Raw genomic sequence first — 22391 nt, forward strand, 5'->3', positions numbered from 1 at the left:
TGTTATCACTATGTTTCCCTTCTGGTTCATGCTCTTTTTCTCTGTTACTGATTTGATATTCTTCTGCCACCCTCCAGGACCAGTACCAGTTCTGCTACCGGGCCAGTCTGGAGTACCTGGGAAGTTTTGATCACTATGCAACATAAACCCAAGTGGTCATCTCTCTCACATGTCACATCCCTCCCAGTGCACTTTTCTTAGGTCACATGCGGCCTGAATTAATGCACTAGGCTGCGATGTGTCTTTGAAGATTTTTTGCCACCACATGCAGAGTGAAGGGGGACCATCGGCTTATCCCGTACCCAGAAACAGCACCTCTAACTGAGCCATAGCAACCTGCTTGACAAGGGTGTTTCCTTCCACCCTCAACCCAAACACACCCATTGGTCAGTTTGAAGAAGCAACTTCAACCACTGTTCCAATCAGAATACTTGATCAAATATTGATTTTTCTTTCTTTTTTATATATTTTTTTCTGTGCTTTTGTGAGCACCCAGATTGCTTTACATTGTTTGGGTGTGGAACTCTCACCTCGTCCACCACCAGTGTAGCATCACCAACCTAAATACAGGACCCGGCTACAGTATTTAGCTGTCACAGGAAATTTAGATTTTTCTATTTTTGAGGACTGTCTAGAAGGAGTCTACAAATCCATCTTATGGAAGCCTCGTGGACTGAAAGAACTGGGACTTTTGAGCACCAGAGAATTGCCAACAGGAGACTGAAAACACAAAGCACAGTATTAAAAAGACAAAGAACACACATCCCAAAAAGAACACACCAAGAAGTGTTTTTTTTTCTGTTTTTGTTTTTGGAAACAGACTCTCGTTTCTTGTGAATGAAAAAGAAGATATTTCTACCATACAGTAATAAAAACCACCAGTTCAACCTTATGCTTCACGATATAAGATAAGGGAAAGTTGAGAGGGGTTTAAAATGCATACCACAAAGTAAAACGTTAATTTAGTTTTTTAGAAGAAATATAGATATGTGACTCTTGTTGTTTTGTTTTTTTTAACTGGGTTTTCTTTATGGCACGTTCTGCTTTTTTGTTTTTACAGTATTCTGACTTTGTCCCCACTGACCATACAAAAGCAAAGCATTATTTTCTTCTGTGTAATCCAATGAGCTGTAGCGATCTTTTTTTTTTTTATATATATAAAGTGATACGGTACTGTTTTAAAGTGTACAATCAAATCTAGTGTGGAAAATGTTCACAATTCTATGGAAAACACCACCATTGAGTGTCACTCTCCTGTATTCTCTACCCACTCTGTTTTTAAAAACACATGCATGCACACAGGACTCTCAACCTCATTTCTATCTGGCCTGTGGTGTCAGAGAAAAATGCCATTTCTGAATTCCCAGGGGCCGAGAGGTGCAGTATTAACCCTGCTGCTACCAGGAAGTCCCGAGAATAATCTCGCCAAATTGTTCTGTGTGCAGGTTCAGAGAAAGCCAGATAGAAGTAGAGAGAGTATGCACAGAAAGCAAAGTACAAAAAAAAACTATTTATGTCCAAATAAGCTTCACAAAGATTTTTCTCAAGCAGGGAGCGAGAAAGGGATGAAGAAAACTGGGTGGGATGGAGGAGGAGGAGGAGGAGGGGGAGGGGGAGGAGGGGGTCGGGGAAGGAACAATTTTCTCACTGGAATGCTCACCTATGACTTTTCTCTCTGTCTGATTCAGTGTGCAATAAGTAGATGTATTATATATTTTTGTGTCAAGTCACTAACTGCAGTTATATGCCATTATGATGACGATGATATTGATGATGATGATGGTGCATCATTTTCCAGACACAAAGATGTTACGCTTGATATGATTCTCGCCACCGTTTAAATGTGTCCAAACAGAGGGTTGACCACTGACCTCTTAGGAAGTAGATCTTTTATCATGTCACAACTCCAGTAGATGATGTCATCCTTCTGTGTGTCACGGCAACCAACGAATGATCGAACTCATACTTCAAACAGCATCTAATAAGTATTTTGATTTTAGATTTCTAGTGCCTTATATTACACGCCTATTTTGATAAAGTTACTTTAAAGGGTTTTTTTGTGTACTTTATGTATGTATGTATGCTTGTACGTATGTGAATTGAATGTATGTGTATTTTATTTTGTTATGTTACAGTATGTGAAAGTATCTTGTTCTGTTTTTGGCTGTGAGATTTTGTATGGAAGGCTCTGCGTAGGCTGGATAGTTGTAATCATCACTTTCAACCCAGCAACAACATTATCATATCTCTTGAAATCAAAACAAATATCTTACCTGAGACTCAACTATAGACAAAAAAAAAAGGTGGTTTCAAAATTATTAGTAGGATGATCATTTTCGACAGAAAGAAGTTTGTATGTCGACAGCTTTCCATCGTTTCTTTCCTGGGACTCTTGCACAAGCTTTGTGTACTCAGACTTCAGTTTGCCTGCTATGAAATTTTGGCCACACTGGCGACTTTGGCACAGACTGTGAGCTGGCTCAGAAAAGTCATACTTCCTCAGCTATGTAGAAATCTATATAAAGCTGAACGGCAGTGGCTATCTTTGTCAGTTTGGAGAAAAGCAAAATAACAAACCACACGGACTCCCACCTGAAGCCCTCCACCTAAAATCAGTCAAACTGCTCATCTGTGTTCCTCGTTCTGATTTCTCCAGTTATATATTTGTTTCCTGTAAGGACAAAGGCTGACAGAAGATCAGGTGCTACGTCCCCAATGACACAGGACCCACATCGTCATTTTTTTTGTATCCTCATTAACGCTTCACCATATAAGGGATCGTTGACAGTTTTTCACCATCTTACAGTAACCCTGTTGTCGTTTTTGTATGCATGGTACCACTTTTGAGATGCCCCTTTGGTCGCACCTGTTATGGGAAGACTTGCACTTTCTCTCTTTGTACTATGCACTAATACTAGTATCCTATTATCTCTGATAGCCCCTCCCCCCTCCCAAAGGAGTTTTACTTGAGTAAAGATGGACCCTGTAATGCTCACATGGTTGTGTATATGTAAATAACACAAAACACAGAGAGTAATTGAATATTGCGTAAATTAATTAATAAATAGATAAATGATTAAGGTAAAGAGTGAATAATAATCTATCAGATATACAGAGTGATATAATAAAAGGATGCACCTGAAATCACAGTTTATGGCACAGCAGTATGTGCAATACATCACATTGTGGATTTGTTGTACCACAAAAGAGAAGTTTCACAAAAAAGTGTTCTATTTTACCCCCCAATGTATCATGTAGATGGATAAAACTGGAGTTTATAAATTGTATAAAAACGAAAAATATGGTGTATTACTTGGACCAATTACCTCTAATTGGTCTGTAAATGTAAACTTTTTGTTTGTTTGTTTTGTTTCCTGCTCCGAGTCAACAAGTGCTTTTTATTTTCTTACATTGGTTCTCGGAGCGTGTGAAAACCGAAAAACAGGTCTGTATGGATTTCTGTTCTCTGTCGACACAAGTTTCATTTGTTACAAATAAACTCAAGTGAAATAATTGCTACTGCTGTCGTTTTGTATACCGATACTTTAGAATTAAATTAACATGTTAGAATAGAAAAATATATGGATTTTTTTTATCCATTATTTTGGATATAAACAGCTGCTACAAATATAGAGTTTCATGTAGAGTATGTCAGAAAAATAGCCATAAAAAGTCAAAGTATAGTATATCACAGAAACACTAAGTATTTTATGCCATGAAGAATGTCATAACAAAATTCATGATATGTCGTAAATAAAATTATTTTAAAAATCATATGTTACAAAATATGCCATAAAAACACATCAAAACAAGTCATAAAGTGTAAAGAAATATCACAATGTCACATTATAGTCATAGAAAAAACATAGTATAGTACAGTCACAAACAATGCCATGAAAAAGACTAAGTATTGTATGCCATAAAAAATGTAAAAGAATTGCCATAGTATAGCATGTCACAAAAGAATCCCATTTAAAAGTCAAAGTATGTAAAAAGAAAATCATAAAAAATGTAAATGAAAAGAGTCATAGATTATGTGTGTGTGTACTTTGTCATACATTTTGACCTGATGATTGGATTAACTTTTAGGGGCGGAAATGAAACAAAATTTACCAAAATCCATCTCGAGTGACCACTCAGTATATTATGAAGCATGATTCCCTTATTGAGTCTCAGCTGTACATGTATTCATAGTAACACACTAAGTGGTAGCATGCTACTGATAGTGCTCATCATAAAGCACAACGCATCCTAAGCACATTTGGCTGTGTTGCTGAATAGAGGTAAATACACCCACTCCAAATCTTGACCTGGAGTGCTTCCTGTGTGGGTGGAGCCACCTCACCTGATCAAAGACGCCGGCGGGCCTCATGGGGACGACCTTCCCTTCAGCAGTTTGTTTGGACTGTGTGTAAATGATCCGTGAGTTGCTTCATTTGATAGTTAAGGAAATCATTTTGTCAAAGCTTTGTAGTTTGTTCAGTGGTTCAGCTAAGAATTCAATTGATAATGTTGCTAAAAATAGCAACTCTATTTGTCTCTAATTTCAAAACAGCATCATCCAGCAATTCTTTTGCAACTTTTCTTTGGCAGTGTAATGAGCTCTCCAGTCTCACAGGGCTTCTTGAATCGCTGTAAACTTTTATTCTTGTTAAATCCATATTGGGAAACAGATGGAGGCTACAGTCTGCAGTGAGTGGTGAGTTACTGCTGAAAGGGCCTTGCTCATTCATGTCTGTCTTGTCATTTTAAAGGCACGAATGTTTCATCCAAGCTGGAGAGAGAGTCTTGCTTCTGGGCTTCGAGCAGAGCATTTCAGATCAGTCGTCTGCTCCCTGATGCAGCTTCTGTAACTCTGTGCCTCTGTTGCCTCTGCCATGAGCTGTGTCATCAGCTCAGTTCTCAACACTTTCAGATTTCCTCTATTAAACTGTTTGGGATGCTCTAAAAAAAAGACACATTCGGCTCCATAAGCTTCTCAATTTGTTTTTATCATGATCCAATGCAGCTACATACTGTCAGTGGAACTACGTACTCAGAAAAGGTGTCACTTTGTTGTTGAAGATGTAGAATGAACTTTGTAAGGGACCACAGACAGTGCAAATGAAGGTCACTTTAACTTGAGTGAGATAAGAAGCAGCACAATTGTTTTTTATTTAGTTGTTTAACTCAGTAAAGTTATCTTACACGACCCTCCAGAAGTGGCTGCAGGGTGGCCAAGTGGTGGAAGAAGTACTCAGATTACTTACTCAAGTAAAAGTAGCTGTTAAGACTTTTTTTGAATTTTACTTTACTTAATATTAGCATCAAAATTGACTTGAAAGTAAAAATGACCCATTATGCGGAATAACACATTTTAAAATAATGTATTTTATATTCTTGGATTACAATTATTAATGCAGACCTCACTTTATTGTTGCAGCTGGTAAAGGGACGACTTCATTCTAATTACTTTATATACCGCTGCCGTGCTTGTAGTACTCTTACCTAGATCTATAATAAATCCATTTATTTGTTGATTATATTTCGTATTTTTAATCTCAATCTGAAAATTATCGAACTAAAGTTTTCAAATAAATGTAGATGAGTAAAAAGTAAAAAATAAATTTAATTTAAATTGTTGAGTAGAAATATAAAGTATCTCAGAAATACAGTACTTGAGTAAATGCACTTAGTTACTTTCCACCATTGAGGGTAAGCTTGTACAGAAAGGACATGCTCACAATATATTACTTGAAAGTCACAGAGTTGCTTTTAGGGGAATAAAAGTTTTGACGCTTCGTGTTTGTTTGGCATTTTCATCTAGAATCAGAAAGAGCCATCTGAAGCAGGCTGGGACGTGGTGTCCATGGGAGTACAAAGCTTTTTGCATCCTCGCCACAGCCACTTAAGATACCTCCCGGATTTCACTTCCTGACAGTTCCTGCCAGGCTCCCAAGGATCAGCTGGGAACACCATGCGCCATACTCGTCAGCGTGAGGCAGCCGGTCACTTGCAAATGCTAATCAGGCAGTTCATTGTTAGTTATTGAATGAATTACAATAAGGCACATGTTCCCCAACCTCAGAAATGCTAACCTAGCAGTCAAACAGTAGTTTTTGATTCAGTCTTATCTTGTGTACTCAAGTCATGTTTAAGAAATAACTTGACAATTTAATTAAAAAAACATATGTAATTTTTTATTGTTTCCTTAAAGCAGTTAGCAATAGTTTAACTATAGCAAGCCAAAAAATAAATACAAATTTTTAAATAATTTTTCATTCAACAGAGCAACAGTAGCATTTCACGTTAATAGTGCACAGAATCCAATACCAAGGCATGGCTTCCTGTCCGAGTCTTTCACCTTAGGAAGGGATTAACATGTGGTCAATCTTTTTTTCGTTCAGCAATAATACATTTTTCAATGTAAAATTACACAATATATATATTTTTGTCCATATGGATGAAAGAATACGCAGAGAGGAAGCCATATGTAGAGTCACTGGACTCCAGCAGGAGCAGTTAGGAGACAATGTTTAACATGCAGGGAGAAACAGTAAGACATGAGGAAAATACTACAAGCAAAGTGCATAAATACTCTAAATCAAAACATGGAAATAACATACCCCCAAAAAGCTACCGTAGGCAAGCTATTTAGAAAAATCTCACATTTGAATATTTCATGTACAAAGAAAAAAAAAAGTGTCATTTATTTCAAAAGAGGGTGATGTGACAAATGTAAGTCACGCTTATTTTCCCTGACTGATGTGAAAGCAACGGGCAACTGAGGCAACAATGTCCTCTGTCAACCCATTTCTATAAGAGTCCAGCTGTCCGATCCTTCTCCAGTCGGTCACAATCACTGATGTATAATGTACAAGCACACGCAAGTTGACATCCATCTAATCCAAATCACCCATTCCCTTAACGTAGTTTCCTCTGGTCTCGTCGCAGGGAAGGTGTGTGGGCATCAGTTGAGATGGAAGTAGATCCAAAACGCTATGCACGCAAGCATACTCACACGCGCGCGCACACACACACACAAACAGCTTCCCTCTACATCCACTGGTAATTCAGTGCATTCATTTGTCATTGATTCTTCTCCATGACTTTATTTCCCTTTGTGGCTGCGTTGCTCCCATGTGCTTTTGGCAGTTGTACGGAGGCCTGGCAGGGCCACATAGTCTTTCTGGAAGCGTGAATTGGGTGTTCTTTGCCGTTTCCTCTCCCCCTGCGTTGTGAAGAAGGCGTCCTGGAAACGCATGCTTGAGGCCGTGGACTGCAGTAAACGACACATGAGAAAAACACCAATGAGTAATGCAGAAAGAGTTCCAGGAGGCAAGAGAATCTCGAACCTGCACGCCAGCAAGAAAACTATCAAACTTATGGTTTACAGTTTGTGTTGCCCAGTAAGTCTAATACTTACAAGTCTACGTTTCACCTTTTTAGGCAGGTCTTCATTTAAAGTATAGACATCTTCTCTTTTTGCCAGCACCTGAGAACCGTCCTCAAACTCCACCTGAGATGACATGAAAATATTCAGCAGTTATCTACACACTTTTAAATAATTGGAAGTGCATTCATCCAAAGCCATGAACACACAAACTTAAGGGTAGAAATTCCACTTTGTACTTTTCAAAACTCCTTAATTTAATGCAAATATTTATTTGCAATTAGAAATTCTGAAAAAAGATGCTAGAACATGAATTATAAAGCACGTATCAGGTCTCTATCAAGGAAAGTAAACAATGAAACATTATCATCATCTGTTCGTCATAAATTACATTAAAAAAAAACACCTTTCTCTCAATGCATCAGCATTCATCACATTTTAATTATGAATCATAAACCGCTCGGTCTTAATTTTAAAACAAGAAGCCTTTTTTTATTTTACCTTTGCTCTTAAAAACACATTTTTCCTGCTCAAGAAATGTGAAATGTTGATGTCCGTGTAAATCGTGAAGTAAAAAAACAGCCTGAAACTATTTCCTACCTAAACACACTTTGACAATGGAAACTTCTTGTTCAGCTTCTAAAACTCTGACCCATCTTAAACTGAGTTTGTGCGTCACAGATGCATTTGTGCATAACTAATGGTTGACGCCCAGCTCAACTAAATAAAGCTTTAAGTGGAAACCGCATGACTTAGCTTGGTGAATATTTCAGTGAGTTTGAATAATGCAGATTGTCACCTCCTTCTCATCCTCCTCTTCTCATCCTCCTCTTCTCGCTCTCTCTTCCTCTGCTTACACTGTGGGTCTCAATAGCTTTTGCTTCATATGTATCTCTTTTTCATCCTCCCATCATCTTCCTCATCTCACTCCTCCTCAAATGACTCAGCAGCCAATCAAAGAGAAGGGGGCTGGGCTCTACGCTCTAGCTCGAGCTCGAGCTGAGATCTCGCGCTCACGAGCTCTCGCGCTCTCTCTCATAATAGATATCTACGCTTCTAGCTCTCGCTCGATCTCTACTCTCATCGAATCGCTCTCTCTCTCTTAATCTCTCTCTCTATCTCTCTCTCTATCTCGCTATCTCTCTCTCTCTACTCCTCTCAGTCCTCTCCTCTCTCTCCCCCCCCCCCCCACACACACACACACACACACACACACACACACACACACACACACACACACACACAGGGACCTTGACAATGTCAGAGGATTCGGATGTTGAGGGAGTTCGACAAGTTTACTGCAGTCTCGCTTTGACCCACAGCTTAACTTGCAATTTAATTCACCGTTCGCAGAAAAAGGATTAAATCTGTAAAACCGGGTCGTACGTCTCCCTTTCTCATATATTTACAATTTGTCATGATCCTGTATGTCTATAGTGAAGTAGGTGTGTTCGTGTGTGTGTGTACCTGGTACATGTAGGATACGTTGGATCCCAGGTATTTGGCACCATAGAAAAGTCCATCAGGCCACTTCACTTGAACGGCTTCCCCCACTTCAGGAGGACCCAAGATCATACAATCTCTGCTCTAAGGATACAAGAGAATAATGGTTGGTTTGCGTAAGAGTGTGTGTGTGTGTGTGTGTGTGTGTGTGTGTGTGTGTGTGTGTGTGTGTGTGTGTGTGTGTGTGTGTGTGTGTGTGTCGTCAGAAACGTCATTCAAAAAAACAAGATGGGTCATTAAAAGTGAAGGTTTGATGTTGAAAAGAGCTTTTTTGTTAAAGTCATGGTTAGACTCCATCCAGACTTCTATCCTGCTGCTGAATATTGATATATAGTTCTGCTGTGAAACCTACTAATAAACAATATATATATATATATTAATGTATATGGGAACCTATAATGTACAACATTATAATAATCTACAGATATAAATAATTAAATGTAATCGTTGAAGTTATGGGGTTTTAACTGAGGAAGACTTGGTTAATGAAGGCTGCGGTTCAGTAACACACACACAAGTGTTTGTCAGTGTTCAGCAAACCAATTAAGAGACTCGGGCTTTACCATAATCACTTCAACGGTCATGTCAGTGATTATTTGCTGCTACCATGACAACTCGGCAGCCCCGTGATATTCCATTTTAATTTGATTGGCCTTTTTCAGAAAGCCGTGTCGTTTCATGGTAATTGTAGAAAAGGTTTATAGTATAACACACCTTACAGTAAGATATTAAAACAAGCTTATATGTAATCCCTCGTGCAATGAAGAGAACCAATAAACCTCCCTGTAAAAAAAAAAAAAAGGAAGCTCCTTTCAAATGAGAGTTTTATTATCGGATATGACCTTGCACAACTGGGAGGTGACCTCTTGAGCGAGTCTCTAATTAAACATATCCTCACCACTATATCCTCGGGGTAGGTATCGTTGGAGAAGGAGCCGTCATCGAACATGACCTCGTAGAACATCTGGGAGGTGATCTGGGTGACCTTTGAGCTGTAGTAGCGCAGGTTTTTGTGTTTGGAGATCACCGTCTGGCCCAGCGAGATGGACGCTTGGCATGCTCGCTGCTGCTGGTGTGGACAGAGAGCAGCAATTAGACTGCTGTATGACAATCAGTACAGCAGCATTTCAAACTAAAACTCCTATGAGACTAAATCATTATATGCTGAGTGATGACACGGTTCATTTTTTTAAAAGATTAGTTTTTTTCTTAAATCAAGTGGCAGATGGTTTTGTTTTGAGAAATCTCAGCGATTCTGCCACCAAACAAATACTTTTATAATAAATAAATAAATAAATAATAGCTTTGAAAAATGACAAAGACTCTAGAAAGTCCACAGACCTCCCTGTGGACAGTTTTCCGTAAAACTACTTTCTACTGAAGAAAGAGTCACTATTAGCATGGCTACATACCATCAAAGCTAAGTAAGTATTTTTGTGATTTGGGTGTACTGACCCTTTAAAGCAAATAATACTTTCGACAGATATTTCAGCCTTTTCTTGCATTCGAAGCATGAACACTAAAGTAATACATTTTACATCATATATTTTCAAAATAAATTCCATCAATATGCATATGCCTACACTAAACCACCTTTTAATCTACTAACAATCGTTTTGAAAAATGGGACCAACATTCACTTGCCCGCTTCTACTGCACTGCATGAGAGCAACACCAATCAGCAGACACTTAGAGTTGTCTCTAAGTGCAAACACACATTGCCATGTCCATTCTAACTGAGCACAACCTGGTTCATGACAGCTCTCTGTAACACCTGTCTTATAACTTACAGCTGACGAGCTCCGTGATTGATGTCTATGGCAGGTGATTGACACGACATATGGCCAATCATCAGGCTCCATGATTACACCGGCAGCATGGCCACAGGTCACATGAAAGGAGGTGGGACACCGGCCACATGAGCACTGGATACAAGCACCTGCCCGCCGCTTCCCCGCGCAGCGCTTACGACAATAGATGCACTTCTGTAAACACAGACCAGAGCAAACCGTCAACACCAAACACTGACGAGACCAGCTGCGTCCAAATTCTGGAGAAAAGGACAGAGCTGGCTTTCTTCTTTGTTTTTATCTAGCACTCAGCTTCAAGTCTATTCTTTTGTACTGAAGACACAAACGGATCACAAATATATAGTTTCATTTTCAAAAAAGGGTTAAACAATTTCCTTAAACAGCCGAGCATTGTAGTTTACACCGAAAGTTAGACAAACAGGAGTAAATAGTGCATTTGTTAGGGACTATTTTCAGCTTAGAATTGATCCACACTCGAGTTAATGCTTTACATCAGCAGGACCCCGCTGGGATTGAAATAAAACAAACTACACTGCAACATAATGAAGAAACCTGCCCTTAGTTCAACCTGGTGGCTCACTTATGTGTTTTTGTGCAACAATGGAGGACACAGAAGAATGAGCAATATCTTTGATGTTTTTGTTACTATGATCAATTAAATCATTACATTTTAGTCTTTTTATGGGATTAATCAATGTCAATGATAGAAAATATAGGACATCACCAGCCTCACCCTACTGGCATAGCATGTAGTATTAGTTTTAGGAAGTGCGATGTTGGTAGGAATATCTCCTTAATAAAAAAAGGTAGGGTTTTGCACTTTTCTCATACCAACAACCTGGTCAGAGGACATTTTCTAAACAATGTGATGGACAACAAACCAGGAAAAACAGGCCGTCCTTGTTGGCCAATTCCTATGAATGTTTAATAATGATGAAGAGCAATTAAATCTCTTTTGAATAAAGATTAAATCAGTTTTTAAACATAGAATTTTGTTGTTTTCCTGTTCACCTTTTCTGCTGTTTCTAGGGATAAATGATGAATAATACATTCTATACACAGAATTGTATAGTATGTGAGATGCAGCACGTACAGTATACACAATGCATGTAGAATATATTAATCATTTGGACACAGCAAGGGTGTTTGCTGTTTATATACATTAGGGACGTGTTAAATATAGTTTAACGAAGCTCGACACTCAAAAAGTGAGCATGAAACCTTCCGTCGCATCTTCTCCTTCCTTCCAATCTTTCCTGTCACCTTCCACTACAAACTACATCAAAACAAATTGTCATTGTGTGTCTTTATTGAATACTGTCAGGTTTTCTTCAATTAAATAGTGAAGCCTTTGTAACAGGGTAAAGGAAACTGAGTAATTTAAAATCTGTATTTCCACTTGAGAGACCTTGAATACGGGTTTAAGTAAAACACAGCAGAAAGGCCGCTTAGTAACTCACTGCTCGGTTGTGCCATGAACCTCAAACATCACTTAAAACCATTATGTGCTCCAAATAAACATATCAGTGAAATATCCTCGCTGCACTGTTATTGGATACGGTGGTGTAAACAAAACATGGATACGAGAGAATAAACTGGGCGTAGGAGAGAGACCCCAGTTGTAACAGTCGACAGAAATATGTTATTTCACTGCTACAATACAAGGAAACCCTCAAACAAGACCAATCGGATGACATCATTTGAGGTTTCCACAACAAACAAGTGCTGCAATGTCTATGTTGTGGTATTCCCCCCCCCCCCCCCATTTTAGTTCTGTGAGCAGTACACAACTGCACAATGAAGAGCACAATACACATCCAACACACCGCCATGCATCCGTGCACAAACACACCCGCAACTACATTTTTAAGAACATCCCTCGGTTTTCTGCACCAAACAGCCCATCAAGTCCATTTCCTCTACTGTGGCGTCTTCCCCTCTACTCCGCTCCCACAAATCCTCTCCGCTCCTCCACTAAAGGGAAAGAATGACGACATCCTCCCATTATAACCCTACTCGCTCCCCATTCCTCTTTCACCCCTTTCGCATCCCTCCCATCTCACTCCATTTCCTCCACTCTCCTCCTAATAAAACATCCATCTACTCTCTTTTTTTTCCGCTTCGCTTCGCTTCCCTGTTTTCCGCTCTCTTGCGGTGCGGTTTCACATCTCTTTGAAGGTAATTTATTCATTAATCTAATTCCTGAGGAATCCATACTGAAATATCCATACATGCTGGCAGATAATATGCCTATGTATAGACAAACTCCTTAGAAGATGTTCCTCAGCTGTAAGCGAGCCCAAGTGGGAATGACCTGGTTTGTAAATATGAAGTATAGCCTAAAGAAAAGAGACTGATGACATGTAAACTGTCATTTCACCATCTTATCATATTCATGGAAGAACATGATGCGTCTGAACAGCATGTGTTGGAGTATAGAAATACTACAATATTAAATAGGACCTTTAGACGTTTTAATTCTCTTGTGCATATAAGGAAGGAGATCGCATCATTTGAAAGGTAATGCTCTGGCAATACAAAGCTTTTCTTTAAAAAAAGGTATCTGCCCTTATCAGCCAAGACTCTGAAATAAGGGTCTTTAGATAAGCTATTGATTTTTCAATGATCCAATTAGTTAACCTAGAGAGCATTAATTAAATCTAACCTCTACAGCAGGGCTGGCTTCTTCTCAGCTTAGCCTACTTAATTCAAATATCAGTTGCAGATCAGGAGGTATTGTTTACCGAGATAATTTATTAAAGTAAAAAGGCAATGCTTAATTTAAAATGGGTGATGAAAATATGCAACTTTATCCCTTATTTGTATTAATGGAGCTTCACAGCTCCTCTATTTCTGAACCGAGGGACTTTTTCCTCAGCGCTTTTCTTGGTGACTAACTTGGCCTACATTTCATAAAGCCTATTCCCATATCTCCTCCATTATGGACAGCAGTGTGCCGCTGATGAACTGGCCCGACTGTCTCGTCCACCTATTGAGACCAGCGTGACGAGATTCTGACTGGCATGATATGTAGAGGGACGTGTGCGTGTATGCGTGTGTGTACTCGTGTACATTTGTTGGTGGAAAAACAATTTGTGTGAAAAATTAAAAGTACTGCAACATAATGACAACATAGTTTTGTGTTTTAATGTGTGTGAGTGTGTCTATGTGTGAGCCTTATCCACTCACCCCCCCCCCCCCCCCCCCATCCCCCCCATTGCCTGTGCCTTCTCCGCGGTGTATTTGGGTGACTGTGTTGAGCCATGCGTTAAGAACATTCCCACAGTAAATTATAAATGTGTATGTGTGTGTGATTGTGTAAATTATAAATGTACTGGGCGGCTGCAGGGGCAACGGGTCCAATGCGAACACGTGGCTCACGGAGCGAACATACAAAAGATGAAGTGGACAAAAGAGAAATGTATATCGCCCTCAATTTAAATTTAAATAACAATCTGTGTTTCATCATGACAAATGTTTTTTTTCCTTTCATTTAGTTATGTGTGCTGTGCGGTTGTTCATATTTTTACCTAAATTTAGAACTCAAAGAGGTTGTTGAAAAGACGCCCATCTGTTTTACCATCAACAGAAGCAAAAAGTGCATGTGTCAGCACGTTAATGACTGAAAAATTGGCAGCAAAAAGTAAAGATTTGTTCATCGTGAAGTGTGAAGATTGCAGTTTTAGATTTCATCTTCAGATCAGCTACATCTTCCAAAACAGGGAAGAAACTGTTTATACTAACATCCCTACATCAAAGCATGTGCTTTCAGCTGCATTGCCAGAAAGAGTGTAATATGTGGTGTCAAGCTAAAAGTGGCACTGTGACAGACTTTAGAGCATCTAACAGCTAAAGGAAGGAAAGCACAGTTTCCTCAAAAAGATTTTTTAGATCATTACAAGATCCGAAACATTTTGGCCATCATCAAGGTTAATGTCACAGGCTTTTTATGAGCGTCCTAACCTTTCCCGTCTGGACTACGATGTTCATTTTGTTGAGATTGTGGCCCTTGGATATGGACACAGACACTTTGTGGTCTGTGCTTTCATTTCCAAATTAGCTTAAGTGAAATGTGGTGTGATCAGATATGACCCACCTCCCTGTGAATCCCCGGTGCTGAGAGTAATGTCACTGTGTCCACATTCAGTGGCAGTGCAGTAGTATCCCTTTAAACTATTTGCAGGTAGGCACTCATGGAGGAACCATGATTGGTTCCATTATGGTGGAGAAATGAGGGGAGGGAAAGGGAGGAACAGCATGCTCTGCCTCGGACGTTGTGGTTCGCCTCAACCTCAAGGCCACCAGGGCACCCACTGTCGATAAAGGTTGACTGGAAGGGTTTAATGCTAAAAAGACCTTTCAGTATAATGTAATACAGTTGAATAGCACCACAAACGGTTGCCTATAAAATGACTGTAGCGGTGGACCTAATAGGCTGGAGTTGATATTTATAATACCTCATTATAAATTCTGATTATAATATATCTTAATCATGTCTTAATGTCACTCTCAGCTCTTTTATTTTTATCTATGGATAGTAATCTGATACTGAAACCAATTGTGTTTTCAAATTGCTGTGGTCAAAGAGCCCAACAAATTCATTATTTACCAATCATCCAATCATTATTTGCGAGATGTCGCAACCACGATGTTGCGTGCACAGTAGTGGACGCATGCAGCCACTTTCCCAGTAAGTCTCCACTGCATCAATTAGTTTAGCTGCGAGGTTATCAGCTGTGTGTCTGCCTGGCATACTCAGGGTTTCTACTAGTGTATTGCAAGCTCGGCGGCACGCCGTGTGTGACTGTGAGTATGAAGTTCGCAGTAACTTTATAGCAGTGAATGTAGCAGTGCGGTGTTTGAAGGGTTTATTTTTCAGTGAATTAATGCTACAACTCCTGAAGACCCAAGCTCGGAAGTTCCCGTGTTTTGCTTGCTCACCTGTGAAAGTTAGCAACAACTCCTTATCCCTGACCTTTAAGGTGGACCAGCTATTCTCATTTTAGTGACAAGCTGCTAGACTGAGTTTTTTTTTTTTTTTACTGTTCTTATTGTCAGTGAGCGGTTAAACTATTAAAAATGAGCATCCATAGTCCCGACCCGTGCCTTGATCAATCATATATGCTTCTTTAAAAAGCGGAAGTTTTCATATATACGCAATACTTTTTGCTGAAACAATAAAGTAAGCAGGGAATGTGCAGGAAGCCTTGCGTTGGGATGTACCTCTCCAACACTGCGCTTTCTGCCAAGCTATCCTGGAGCCTGCAGCAAAGAGCTAACTATAGTGGCAACATGTCAGGTCTGCAGAGACACACTCCAGCTCTCTCATTAAACACACACACACACACACACACACACCTACACATGTATAGACAAACGCCCGCACACAGACAGCCCTACATACATAAACCCCCACTCCCACCCACCAGTGGTTAATTATCTAGCTTTGATTGCGGGCATGTTCGTCTCAAATTGTTAATTAGAACTGTGAAGACTTCATTAATTAGACTGAGCCCGTCCTTAAGGAATTCCAGCACTGCATCAGTGTGTGTGTGTGTGTTCACCAGTTTATATCGCTGCATGGGGATCCTACTGGTGTCAATGGGACTCCTCTTGGCTTCGTCGCTGAACCTTGCCTCTGGCAGTGCGACTGCACACATCACATGGGCCCATCTACACACACACACACACACACACACAAATTAATACATCATGATGATTAAGACGCACAGACAATTCATCTGTCTGAGCCCTGGAGATCAGAGATGAGCTAATCAGATATCAAAAGCCTGTCTCACTTGTCGTTTTTGGTTTTCTTCAGAGCTCCACCTCTGAGGTTACAGAGACAGCATTCCTGAGAAAACAAAGAGACAAGTGAGTAAAAGAGAAACAACATATTTTTTATTCCACTCACCAATATCCTTACACACGCTTACATATAACGCCTGCATATAGAAACTGCATTGTGCGGGGCACTGGGTCAAATTCATGGGAAATCTTTTCAGGACAAAAAGATACTTTCAATATAAATGCAGTTAAAGAACTGAATCTTTAACATCTGTTCAAGGGTTTACTTCTCCTCGCTAGCAAGGTGATGCACACAAAGTCACAACACCACAAAGTAGCTGCACACAGCAACATCTGGGTTTTTTTCAGAGGAACAGTGAGGCATAAATCATATTCAGTCATCCATCAAGCCATTTGTTAAGATAACAGTGTCGTTGGTGACGAAAAACCAAAAAGTTATTTAGAAAGATGAAATCTTCAAATGGATCTTGCAAGGATCCGTCTCAGTCAGGTAAAATATCCGACAAGGATCAAAAGGTTGTTGTTCTAAAAAAGAAAGTGCAGGTGTTGATCCATTCATCAGTGCTGTTTTCTAATGGCCTTGCACCTTCAAGTAATGTGCTTATAATTCACGCCATCTAAAAACACCAAAGCTTAAGAATCAACTACATCACAAACGGAGAAAAAAAACCCATCTTACTGCAGTAAAGCTTCCTTCTGTACAGCGATCACACGACCACTGTTCGCTGACATCATCTGCGGCAACACCGTAGCAACCTGAAGGAGGAAGTGGCTGATGAAAACTAGTGGTAAAGATAGAACCATGTCAAATTTTAAAACTTCCACATTCACTTAAATACTGCTTTACTCTAACCTGGCAGCATGGTTTCAACCATTCACTGAAAACAGCGGGCTGGACAGCTAATGGTAAGTCTATGATCGATTACAAAGAACAGAATAAAATGCTACGTCCAAATTGTTTCCACAGATTTTCCAACAGAAAGATGGCATCGTTTCATGCAGAAATGCACAGTATTGCAGAATAAGTGGAAATGGAGAGCTCTATGGTGTGTGTGTGTGTGTGTGTGTGTGTGTGTGTGTGTGTGTGTGTGTGTGTGCGTGCGTGCGTCTGTAAGGGAACAGTTGAGGTTAAACAAGAAATGCAGACAACACAGAAGGAAAAAGGGTTACGTCTATGCGTCTTTTGCATCTAAATGCATCTGTGTGTGTTTGTCTGTGTATCACAGAGCGCTTTGTAGACAGCCAGACTTGCACTGGCGTGACAGTATGCCTTGGTTTCAGACACTTGTGAAGCGAGACCTTTGTAACGCAGATGACATGGCTGACAGAAACCGCACAACATACACAGTAATATGAAACAGCCACTTTGAGTAAATATTGTTGTTCTGTTTAGTTTTGGTCTGTGTGCTTGGTGTGGCAGAACAGCATAAATGTTTTATTAAAAACCTAAATGCTGGTGGACCCCAACAGAAAAACATTTTGGAAAAAAGTAAGACAAATGTGATTCTTTTCAAAGCTGACTGCTGGTTGAAATCCATTCCTAGAGGTTTTAGACACATAAGCTGGGGGGGATTGTTTTATTTGTAACAAACACTTAAAGTCTGTATACGTGCGTGTCTCAATTCTTTCCCCCCACTATCCATCACCAAACCAAACATAAAATCTAAGCTCACCTCTCTTTCCTTTCTCGAGTTCAAATAACAGCATGGGGGGGAAAGCAACATCAACTTGTACTTATCGTTGGTTCTCAAAACCAAACTTGTGGCTTTTTCATCAGTGTCAAATGACATACTCTTCAGCTCCTACTCCCACCCGTCCTGTACCTCCACACACTCGCTTGCAGAGTAACACACACACACACACGGACACGTACCAGTCCACACTCCATACTACTTGGTCTGTTTGGGGAGTTGGCAACCCAAGCCAAGTCCCTACAGACTGAGCTACTGCCGCCTCATACACAACACCTGGAGTAAAAAGTGAGGTGGGATCAAAAGTAGTGGCAGGAAAGTGTGAGGAATTGAAACTGACTGAGAGAAGCAATGTCATTTTAAAGCTGTGGATCCAGGACAATGTGTAAGACGTTGAATAAATGTGTGTGTGTTTTTGTATGTGCATGTGCGTGTGTGTGTGTGTGTGTGTGTGTGTGCATCTGTAGAAGACCGGCTGAAAGCTTAAGATATTGGCAAAATGTGTATGGATTGGGAAAAGAGTCTTAGGGCTGTTAAAGTGTGTGAATGTGGGATTGAGATAATGTACAGCGTATCGCGTCTGCGTGTCCAGTGGAAGAGAAAAGCTCCAGGGGGTTTTTAGGAGTGTGTGTGGGGCCTTGTTGCACTGGCTTGGGGCTTTTGGACAGGAAGTATGTGTGGTGAAGACAGAGGAATCACCCTCATTCGGCTGCCGAGGGAAATAAAATACTCAAAACCACAAAGAGAGGGGGAGAAAGGGAAACAGAGAGGGGGTGGAACATTGAGACTGAGTCAAGACTCAAACCCGCTGACCCGCTTACAATGACATGAGACAACAACACAAGCGCAATATGTAGAAACAAACAACGTGGCTGGGGTGCAGTAGGAGGTAAATAGATGGTATGACGTTTAGAAACTTTACCAACAACACCCATGATCAACCTGCAGACGCACCACGCTCTCACATTTACACGCTTCTCTTTCCCTGCATACTTACTTGCATGGACTTGCAGGCAACAGCCCTGGCAGTAGAGTAGAGGGGAGGTGCCATCTTCCTGCAACAGAGGGTTAGTGGGAGTTGGGGGGCAGTTCTGCTCCCGGAAAGAAAAGCAGATCTCTGGGACTAGGGGCTTGGTTCTTCTAAGACCTCTACAGGGACGTGTGTGGCCCTCCATTGGAGATGAGGGTTTGGAGGAGTCCTTAGCTACGAAAGATGTATCGTCCTCTGCTTTGTCTTCAGCCTAAAAACAAAAAGAATTTTAATAATTAGTGTTCTTTAGGAGGTGGACAATGAAATATTTCCATCTTAATTTCCCTCATAATTAAGGTTGTTGCTCTGGATGGCATTTTAGCCCGTGGAAAATGACAGAAGCTGGTTGTGTAATAAGACAATGAGAAGTTACAGGACACGTTCAGCACCAGCAAGCTTAATATTATTTTCTATACTTCTTTTTACACCGGTTTTTATTCAGCTGTAATTTAATTATTTGCACAGTTGCAAACTACTTATGTTTCTTTTCAACGCTAAATATTTATTTATTTATTTATTAGCGTCTTGAGTTATTAGAAAATTTCTATACAAGTATAATGTATTATTATTACTATGCTTTCACAATAAGAAAGGGCCAGGTATCTTCAACAGTGTTATATACATCCGTCTGCACATTAAAGCAGGGGGGGATTAAATAAACAACGTTTGCGCTCCAGATGGGATTTGAGTCACTAACAGATAAAAATGTAAAACCCCCCTTCCAATGGCAGAGATAAATCCTGTGGGGCTTAAGGAGCGAAAGCAAAGAGTCCTGCTGCATGTGATCTGCTAGTATCGATTCCTTCATCTTTTGCATTTTGGAAACAAGCATCCAACAAACGACACATTATTGTTGAGCTCCGCTTTACCTGATAATAAGGCATGAAGAGTGTGCACACAGCACAGTGTGGCTGCATGGTGGCTGCATGAGCATTGTACTCCCTCTCCGCTGTGAAGCAGCTCTTCCTGTTCTGCCACAGGTAGATGAGGGGCTTCGCCCACGCCTCCATTTCCTGCTCCTCCTCCTCTGCCAGGCTTGCTTCAGGGGGCTCTAAGTGGAGACATAACAAAGCCTTACAACCTCGTATTAACTTGTTTATTCCACTTTAATCTTTGTTCCTATTGAACCCTTTTTAAACCTTCTCCTATGGCTCAGATGATGATTCATGCAATACAGAGTGCATATCTCCTGTCGGGTAGTTTGTTAATTAGCCCGCTGTGAATCTGAAACCACCGTGTGCCCGGAATATAAAAACTTAGTATGCGTCATTGTCACAATAGACTTCAGCAGTAATAATAGACTTGCTGCTAAGGCTGCTTTCACACCAAATCAGGCAGTCTGGCGATTAGCTGTAGGGTGGCGCGGCGGTGTTGGTGTGTCACTAAATGGCCCATTTGTGTGACGTCATGTTGTGAACTGTAACACCCCAATATAGCACACAAGTAGACATTATATTTCACAATTATTGTTTTCCGTCAGAGTCTTTTTATGATCACAAAATCTCCATCCAACTCAAAGGCAACTTTATTCATTACAGAAGCTAGACAAGAAAAGGCGGAGGGACTGGGCCTTGTGCTGGAGCTTGTTGCACAAAACACGCGATCAAATTCCCCACAGAATTTATCCAACGAGCATCAATGCAGTCAGCTGTTACACACACTCTTGGGCAGTAGCCATTTTACCCTTAACTTTCTTGTACCAAAGTTGTTTTCGGCCCACGTCCCATGGCAGCAAAAGGCAGGGATGTTTACTGTACCCTCTAACCGACTCGCTGGTTACGTAATTGGCCACCGGAGCGTGATGTCTCCAAAAGTTGAGTCCGTTTTAACTTTTCCACTGCGGGCCACAACATTTATTTCCTGAATCCCTACGGCACTGGACTTCGCAGCAAAAACGCACAACCCCCACTGAAACAAATGGGCGGGCGGGCGGGAGTTTTCACCAAACCGCCTGATTTGGTGTGAAATGCAGCCTCAGATCTAATCCATCCACAGTGGTGACAATTCCCTCCAGTGACTTGAAAAAACATGTCCAATGAATAAGAAGCCTGTCTGTTTATAAAATTACCCAAAATGATTAAGAGCTGTCATCATCATAAAATAGGCTTCTTAAAGCCATGGTCATTTCTCAGGGATAAACAACTAAAATGGCTCCTGAATTATTCATCCCTTTCACAACCATAGCGATAATAAATGTGACTGTGTGTGTATATGAGCATTAGTAGTTGTTAATTGAGGGCCCTCCCTCCCTCCCACCCTGTTTAAACCATGAAAACAAATAGAGTATCCATCACTAGTTCATTTTACTGTGGTAGGCCTGAAAGTTAAATCTGTTTAGTTTATGGTTGCATTGACGTCACACGAATCATTTGGGGGGTCGTAAAATGTGAAAAATGAGGATGGGAAGAAGGGACCGCAGAGTGGAATGGATGGATGGTTATAAAAAGCTACACTGTAAGAGAACACAAATATTACCTGCCATAACTTAATATTTAAGAGTTTGTTGTTAACGGTGTTACGACAACAAAGTCAATTATGTTCCTCCTGAGCTTATGTTCTTGCTAGGGAAACTAACGTTTTAACAAAGGAAATGTCAGAGGTTTTAACCGTGCTGCAAATAGTGATATGGTTTACTAACCAAACAAAAAATGTTATGGCAACAGTATTATGGTTCACTGCAAAGCAACCAAGCAGAAGTCAAAGGATCGTGGCTGTGGTTGCTACTTGCTACACCCCATAGGTTGAGCTTCCATATTTGAATGGAAAGCTGTTGTCAAATTAATTATAGCTGTATAGATGTTGCTTTTAACTTCCTATGTTTAGTGTTTATTCTGGGTATGTATGACAAATACCACCCAGAACATTTGACATAAGAGTTGATCAATGTGTTCAACTCTGGAACACATTACCAACTAAATTCATTCAAGACATAACATCTTTTGCAACAAAGGTTAAGTTCTGGCTAAACGCAAACAAGATCTACCCATTTTAACTGATTGTACTGTAATGCAAGTTACCAAAGTGTATGGTGTGTGTACTGTGGTATGTTTATTGTATGATTTGCATTTGATTTCCATATTTTAGTGTAATGTGGTTTTTAATAATACTGAATGCTGCACATTTTAATTGCACTGTACAGGTAAAAGTCCAACTAGAGACAAGAGTAGAATATTAGC

At 40.2% G+C, this 22391-nt stretch overlaps 2 protein-coding genes across 15 annotated transcripts in view; one reads left to right on the forward strand and one right to left on the reverse strand.

The window, feature by feature from the left end:
- The window catches only part of ptprdb (protein tyrosine phosphatase receptor type Db), a 138214-nt gene extending 134699 nt beyond the window's left edge, over nucleotides 1-3515 (forward strand). For all 14 annotated transcript variants that reach the window (XM_029446150.1, XM_029437531.1, XM_029445326.1 and 11 more), the window contains one exon: nucleotides 78-3515. In XM_029446150.1, coding sequence (XP_029302010.1) covers nucleotides 78-146 — 69 coding nt within the window. In that variant the 3' untranslated portion in view covers nucleotides 147-3515. The remainder of the gene's footprint in view (nucleotides 1-77) is intronic.
- A 2642-nt stretch (nucleotides 3516-6157) lies between these two features.
- On the reverse strand, nucleotides 6158-21697 carry LOC115007404 (lysine-specific demethylase 4C-like). The gene is made up of 11 exons (XM_029430253.1): nucleotides 21691-21697; nucleotides 20085-20266; nucleotides 19183-19426; nucleotides 17174-17250; nucleotides 16485-16540; nucleotides 16251-16359; nucleotides 10666-10860; nucleotides 9774-9944; nucleotides 8840-8959; nucleotides 7421-7498; nucleotides 6158-7258 (listed from the first exon to the last, which is right to left on the reverse strand). Exons 1-11 carry the CDS (start codon nucleotides 21695-21697, stop codon nucleotides 7091-7093), a joined length of 1407 nt encoding a protein of 468 aa, XP_029286113.1. The 3' UTR covers nucleotides 6158-7090.
- Between the last annotated feature and the right edge of the window lie 694 nt (nucleotides 21698-22391).

The sequence above is a fragment of the Cottoperca gobio genome, chromosome 1 (genome assembly GCF_900634415.1).
Source record: "Cottoperca gobio chromosome 1, fCotGob3.1, whole genome shotgun sequence".
Classification (NCBI taxonomy): Eukaryota; Metazoa; Chordata; class Actinopteri; order Perciformes; family Bovichtidae; genus Cottoperca; species Cottoperca gobio.